The 7,950-nt window shown below is 44.2% G+C and overlaps 1 protein-coding gene across 1 annotated transcript; it reads right to left on the reverse strand.

Moving 5' to 3' along the window:
- Window positions 1-376: 376 nt before the first annotated feature.
- LOC138368857 (keratin-associated protein 4-8-like) lies at window positions 377-1,324 on the reverse strand. The gene has a single exon (XM_069331567.1). It carries the CDS (start codon window positions 1,322-1,324, stop codon window positions 377-379), a length of 948 nt encoding a protein of 315 aa, XP_069187668.1.
- Window positions 1,325-7,950: the final 6,626 nt, after the last annotated feature.

Genomic DNA, 7,950 nt, shown 5'->3' on the forward strand with positions numbered 1-7,950 from the left:
TGGGTTGGGTTGTCCGTAGAGAAGGATCAACGACGACAACACCAACCAACCCACAGTCTATATAATAATATATATATATATATATATATATATATATATATATATATATATATATATATATATATATATATATATATATTACAAACATGCAATGTTGATAAAACTTCAGCAGCATTAATCATCACCATTGCAATGGTGATGATAAAAACGTGCAATATTGCTAATAAACCTTGGAAAACTGATCATAAAATGATTAAATATTACGCTTCCAGAAACTAGTTTGGAATATCACATTCAGCGACCTTAACAAGGTAATCAAATGATTAAAATCTCGCATAACGCTTGGAAATATTACATTTTATTAAATCTTTATTTATTATGAGGTGTACAATGACAGCAGGACGATGACAGCAGGACGATGACAGCAGGACGATGACAGCAGGACGATGGCAGCAGGACGATGGCAGCAGGACGATGGCAGCAGGACGATGACAGCAGGACGATGGCAGCAGGACGATGACAGCAGGACGATGGCAGCAGGACGATGACAGCAGGACGATGGCAGCAGGACGATGACAGCAGGACGATGACAGCAGGACGATGGCAGCAGGACGATGGCAGCAGGACGATGACAGCAGGACGATGACAGCAGGACGATGACAGCAGGACGATGGCAGCAGGACGATGACAGCAGGACGATGGCAGCAGGACGATGGCAGCAGGACGATGGCAGCAGGACGATGGCAGCAGGACGATGACAGCAGGACGATGGCAGCAGGACGATGGCAGCAGGACGATGACAGCAGGACGATGACAGCAGGACGATGACAGCAGGACGATGGCAGCAGGACGATGGCAGCAGGACGATGGCAGCAGGACGATGGCAGCAGGACGATGACAACAGGACGATGGCAGCAGGACGATGGCAGCAGGACGATGGCAGCAGGACGATGACAGCAGGACGATGGCAGCAGGACGATGGCAGCAGGACGATGGCAGCAGGACGATGGCAGCAGGACGATGGCAGCAGGACGATGGCAGCAGGACGATGACAGCAGGACGATGGCAGCAGGACGATGACAGCAGGACGTTGACAGCAGGACGATGGCAGCAGGACGATGGCAGCAGGACGATGGCAGCAGGACGATGACAACAGGACGATGGCAGCAGGACGATGGCAGCAGGACGATGGCAGCAGGACGATGGCAGCAGGACGATGACAGCAGGACGATGACAGCAGGACGATGACAGCAGGACGATAACTGCAGGACAATGACAGCAGGACGATGCTGTTAGTAAACACTCTTTGGAAATCAAACCCCATATTTCAGACTTCGTAGGACCCATTAGTTGTCGCAATAGGAGCCAGTCCAACTAAGGAGGGGGCATGGGGGGACGGGTCAACCCTAATGACTCTATGATACTTCCATACAATCATAATTCACTGTGAACAAGAGGGGTGAGGCGAAGCCTAATTGTCTGGCCTCCGACCTCAGTCAGAACAACAGTCTCTTTTCTGTATTTGGGGTAACCGGCGGTGCCCGGGTCGCCCCAGGGCTGAGGCTTCTCTCACACACCCTGACAGGTCTCACCCCCTCCCCCCCCCAACCCCTTTACACACACTTCCTGTCTTCCTCACCCCAACACACACACACACCTTCCGTGTCCCCTCCAATACACACGCACGCACGCACGCACGCACGCACGCACGCACACACACACACACAAACCTTGTCCATCAGATCTTCACTACCCACGATCTACATCGCTGTAATGAAAAGGTTGAACCCAGAGAGCAAATCTGTCATCTGCACAATCCTTTTGCAGGTCAATGTGTGAATACAATTTTTTTTTTTTATTAACACATTAGGTACATCTGCAATAGTGCAGCTATCCTAGACTATATGAAGTGGAGTACAGTGTGTCAAAAAAGCTAACTAGGTGATGCTAAAAAATCCCCATCACACAGGATGGTTAGTCATACAGAGGCATGTGATAAGCGGTCTGCACTGGCAGACTCCGGATGCATTTTGAGGATATCATCAACACAAGATTGAATAAGGTAGCAGTGGTAATACAAGTCCCCATCTGGCAGGATGGTTAGTCATACAGAGGCATGTGTTTAATAGCCTGCACTGCACTTTTTTTTTTTTTTTTTTTTATTAACATATTAGGTACATCTGCATTAGTGCAGCTACCCTAGCACTGCACTATTATTTAAATGAATACTAAAATCCACGGACTTTAGGCTTCACATTTCATTTCCGCCGACTACAGTGAAAGTGGGTGTGAAGGACGATTCACCATAACGGGTGGAATGCCAGTTGACCCCGACCACCTTACGAGACAACACAATCACCAATCACCAAGCAGAAGTCGTCATACGGGTTTCTCATGCCCCTGCCACTCATGGAATGCTGAACTCCAGGAGGCTAGCCCTAAGCTTCTGGCTTCCTACCGTTGGCTGACAGATATTCCCTTTTAGATATAGATAGGGTAACCCACAATGCCTTGGGGACTGTCTCTCCCTCTCTCTCATTCTTCCTCCTTTCTTCCCTACCACTCTCCCTCCCTCCCTCCCTCCCACTATCCCGTTCTATCTCACTTTATCCACCTCATTCTAGCTCCCAGTGGATAAAACTATGCCCGAGTAACATTGAATCAATGTTGAATTAACATTCTCAATGTTGAAGCAACATTGATTTAACGTCGATATCGTTCTTTTGTCCACAACAGCCGTAAAATACGTTGGTAGCCACTCTACGGACAATGAAGCACACATTTCAGACTTTATAGGATTCGTTGGCTGGCGCAACAGGATCCACTCCTACTTAAGAGTGGGTATGGGGTTCGACCCCCACCACCCTCACCATACATTCACAACTCACAATGGAATGTTCCGTTATGCTATCTCAAGGTGTCTGCCTTCCAACCAAAGACCGACAAACATTCTCTCTTGTATTTTCATTAATTAAACTTCATTTTAATTAACTTAAATTTTAATTAAAATTAAACTTAATTTTAATTATAAATTTAATTAAAATGAATTAATTTTAATTTTAATTTTAATTAAAATAAAATAAAAAAAACAGGAATTTTATAAATACTTGGAGAATGTCTAATTAGAGAGTTTTTACTGATAAGATTCCTAATTGCTATACTATTGTTTTTGTAATTTGGAAAATTTACTGACGTTTTAAAATGGCAGAATTATTGTATTCTTTTTCTCCAAAGCAAAGATGGAATTACAAGCAGTCTGACTACATTTTTCAATATATATTATATATATGTATATATATATATATATATATATATATATATATATATATATATATATATATATATATATATATATATATATATATATATATATATATAAGCCTATACTTGCATAAACCACAAGTGAAGATTAACAATCTTTGGACAACACCCACCAGGGGGCCTCGAACCCAGAAAGCACAACTACCTTCCAGTAGCTGCCATAACTAGTACGCCTTAACCCACTACACCACTCAGACCCTTAAAAGAAGTAGAGACTTCGAGGCATATATACACCTCAAATATCCCCACTTCCTAAGAGCACTAGAATAGTGAGGGGTTACTATACGTTTTTCATCAAGCCACTGTTAATCTGGGAGAAGTCTGAGTGGTGTAGTGGGTTAAGGCGTACTAGTTATGGCAGCTACTGGAAGGTAGTTGTGCTTTCTGGGTTCGAGGCCCCCTGGTGGGTGTTGTCCAAAGATTGTTAATGTATATATATATATATATATATATATATATATATATATATATATATATAACTGAAAACTCACACCCCAGAAGTGACTCGAACCCATACTCCCAGAAGCAATGCAACTGGTATGTACAAGACGCCTTAATCCACTTGACCATCACGACCGGACATAATGAGGTGATAGCCGAGGCTATTTGAACCACCCCACCGCCGGCACTCGGATAGTAATCTTGGGCATAGCATTTTACCAAATCACCTCATTCTTTGGGGCACACGTGAGGAACACAAATGCGAACAAGCCTGAATGGTCCCCAGGACAATATGCAACTGAAAACTCACACCCCAGAAGTGACTCGAACCCATACTCCCAGAAGCAACGCAACTGGTATGTACAAGACGCCTTAATCCACTTGACCATCACGACCGGACATAATGAGGTGATAGCCGAGGCTATTTGAACCACCCCACCGCCGGCACTCGGATAGTAATCTTGGGCATAGCATTTTACCAAATCACCTCATTCTTTGGGGCACACGTGAGGAACACAAATGCGAACAAGCCTGAATGGTCCCCAGGACAATATGCAACTGAAAACTCACACCCCAGAAGTGACTCGAACCCATACTCCCAGAAGCAACGCAACTGGTATGTACAAGACGCCTTAATCCACTTGACCATCACGACCGGACATAATGAGGTGATAGCCAGTTGCATATTGTCCTGGGGACCATTCAGGCTTGTTCGCATTTGTGTTCCTCACGTGTGCCCCAAAGAATGAGGTGATTTGGTAAAATGCTATGCCCAAGATTACTATCCGAGTGCCGGCGGTGGGGTGGTTCAAATAGCCTCGGCTATCACCTCATTATGTCCGGTCGTGATGGTCAAGTGGATTAAGGCGTCTTGTACATACCAGTTGCGTTACTTCTGGGAGTATGGGTTCGAGTCACTTCTGGGGTGTGAGTTTTCAGTTGCATATTGTCCTGGGGACCATTCAGGCTTGTTCGCATTTGTGTTCCTCACGTGTGCCCCAAAGAATGAGGTGATTTGGTAAAATGCTATGCCCAAGATTACTATCCGAGTGCCGGCGGTGGGGTAGTTCAAATAGCCTCGGCTATCACCTCATTATGTCCGGTCGTGATGGTCAAGTGGATTAAGGCGTCTTGTACATACCAGTTGCGTTGCTTCTGGGAGTATGGGTTCGAGTCACTTCTGGGGTGTGAGTTTTCAGTTGCATATTGTCCTGGGGACCATTCAGGCTTGTTCGCATTTGTGTTCCTCACGTGTGCCCCAAAGAATGAGGTGATTTGGTAAAATGCTATGCCCAAGATTACTATCCGAGTGCCGGCGGTGGGGTGGTTCAAATAGCCTCGGCTATCACCTCATTATGTCCGGTCGTGATGGTCAAGTGGATTAAGGCGTCTTGTACATACCAGTTGCGTTGCTCCTGGGAGTATGGGTTCGAGTCACTTCTGGGGTGTGAGTTTTCAGTTGCATATTGTCCTGGGGACCATTCAGGCTTGTTCGCATATATATATATATATATATATATATATATATATATATATATATATATATATATATATATATATATATATATATATATATATATATATATATATATATAACTGAAAACTCACACCCCAGAAGTGATTCGAACCCATACTGCCAGGAGCACTCTGCTGGCGTACAGGATCCCTTAACCGCTCGACCAACACGACCAGACAAAAGAGGATGGTATCCAAGGCCATTTCCACCCCCCCCCCCCCCCCTCGCCGGCACTTGGTTGGTAAACTTGGGCATGGTATTTTTTCAAATTACCTCATTCTTTGGGGCACATGTGAGGAACACAAATGCGAACAAGCCTGAATGATCCCCAGGACTATATGCAACTGAAAACTCACACCCCAGAAGTGACTCGAACCCATATCCTCACGTGTACCCCAAAGAATGAGGTGATTTGATAAAATAGCATGCCCAAGATTACCAACCGAGTGCCGGCGGGGGAATGAAAATAGACTCCCCTACCATCCTCTTTTGTCCGGTCGTGTTGGTCGAGCGGATAAGGGATCCTAGCTGTACGTCAGCAGAGTGCTCCTAGCAGTATGGGTTCGAGTCACTTCTGGGGTGTGAGTTTTCAGTTGCATATAGTCCTGGGGACCATTCAGGCTTCAGGCTCGTTCGCAAATATATATATATATATATATATATATATATATATATATATATATATATATATATATATATATATATATATATATATATATACTTGAAATGATTTTCAAATTTAGATACTAAATCATCTAAAAAAAGGAAATTATTGCTTTGTTCAACTTTGACACCGAGCACAATGGACAGTGAGTCTCTATTGGGTCTGTATTAAACTTCTAACCCTCTAACGAGCGGATCTAAACACCAGCATCATAATTAGACACTCAAAAATAAACATGACATAAAAATAATGAATTCTCGGATTAGCAAGAGAAGTAAATATTCAATATTTTCACGAGCCTCACAAAAAATATATAGTGACAGGGTCATATTAATGGTATTCTGAAACCCTCACTAAACTGTTCTTACTTGTGGGAAGAAGACTTTAGATAGTCTATCATCCAAGCAGCATCCATCAAGCGCAAGATGCTGCCTCACACTGAGTCAAGCGAGTCATCTTATTGCTTGTGATGATAAACCTGACGTTGTTATGGGCGTCGATCACTATGTGGATGTGTGGTATATCGACCATACTAAGCCAGAACGTATCTATGAAGTTCTGTTTCCAGCCTCCCCAGCCACACATCCAGGCAAAACAAATAATCTAATTTGTAATTCTTTGTAACAATTTTTCAAATTGTAATTTGAAAATCTTTTACATTCTTCATAATTCAACTACTCAATATCTTTTCATCAAGGTATATACATTGAAGAGAGTACCAAGCAAATCTCATTTTGTGCATTATTTATACACAGTCTACTTGTGATAGATTTTCAGAATTTGTATTCTATTGAAGCCTTAGTCTGGGGCCAGCATCTCCTGGGGCGTGAGTGATCAATGAGAGCAATGTGTTCGCCTCCCGCAGTGTGATCAATTAGGATCAACGGACTCACTCTAGCTTACACGTATTCCATCATGGCGTTCACAAGACTTGGTGAAAGACGCTATGAAACATACAAAATGGCGTCCGCGTTAGCAACAATGTACCAACACTTCCCTCATTATAATAACAAACGAACTAAAACATCTGAAGCTCGACTGTCAGTCATATGCTTTTCCAGTTGATGCAATTATATTGTCATTGCCAGTCAGGATAACTATGACTTTTTGCATGAGGGAATAATATGACATATTGTTCCCGACGAGGCTAGAGAGAGAGAGATTAGTGGTGGGTCAGGCCAGAGTGTCTGGGCTCCTGGGAGCACATGGAGGAGGGACGCCTAGTGCTGTGCTCCCAGATGATGCTACTTCTCCCACAGTAATTGGTAAGTGAATACGGAACCCCCATGGTGTGTGTAATTATGTATTATCCCTACTTGTGTCTCCTGTTCTTGCTCTCTCTCTACCCCTCTCTCTCTCTACCCCTCTCTCTCTCTCTACCTCTCTCTCTCTCTACCTCTCTCTCTATCTCGCCTATTGATCCCCATGTTTCTAACACACTGGACTAGAAGAGGGAGGAGGAGGGAGGGTAGCACAGACACAGGAGGTCAGGGAACGCGGAGAATCAACAACAGAGGCGAGGAACGGAATACTGGCATGTCTCACCAGAGATCTTGAAGACATGAATCAAACAAGAGTCTTCAGAGGGAACTGAGATGAGCACAGGTAAAACGCCTCAAGGAAACCTTCATTCCGACCCAGTACGAGACAGCTGACCCACAGGAAACAGGAAAACAAGCCTCTGAAGCCTCCTACAAGGATACTTTAATTAGGATAAATGTTTCAGTTGAACCCCGAAGCCTGCATTGAAGCCTCAGCTATGAAAGAAGCTACTTCGCAGCTACAGAGTTCCTTACCTTGAGGTGCTTCCGGGGCTTAGCGTCCCTGCGGCCCGGTCGTCGACCAGGGCTCCTGATAGACTACACTAGCTACCTGGTGGAGAGGAAAGAGAGGTGTAGCAGAGGTAGGAGACAAGGAGCAGGAAGGTTCCAGTCAGGAGAATTGTAGAAGGAATGATCACTCTGTTGTGACAGATCCTGACAGGTATAGAGATGGGGAGGGGCTGAAA

The sequence above is a fragment of the Procambarus clarkii genome, chromosome 26 (genome assembly GCF_040958095.1).
Source record: "Procambarus clarkii isolate CNS0578487 chromosome 26, FALCON_Pclarkii_2.0, whole genome shotgun sequence".
Taxonomy (NCBI): domain Eukaryota; kingdom Metazoa; phylum Arthropoda; class Malacostraca; order Decapoda; family Cambaridae; genus Procambarus; species Procambarus clarkii.

What these genes read in the sequence shown, in the direction of transcription:
- LOC138368857 (XM_069331567.1), bottom strand. Translation starts at nt 1,324, where the DNA reads ATGGGGTTTGATTTCCAAAGAGTGTTTACTAACAGCATCGTCCTGCTG.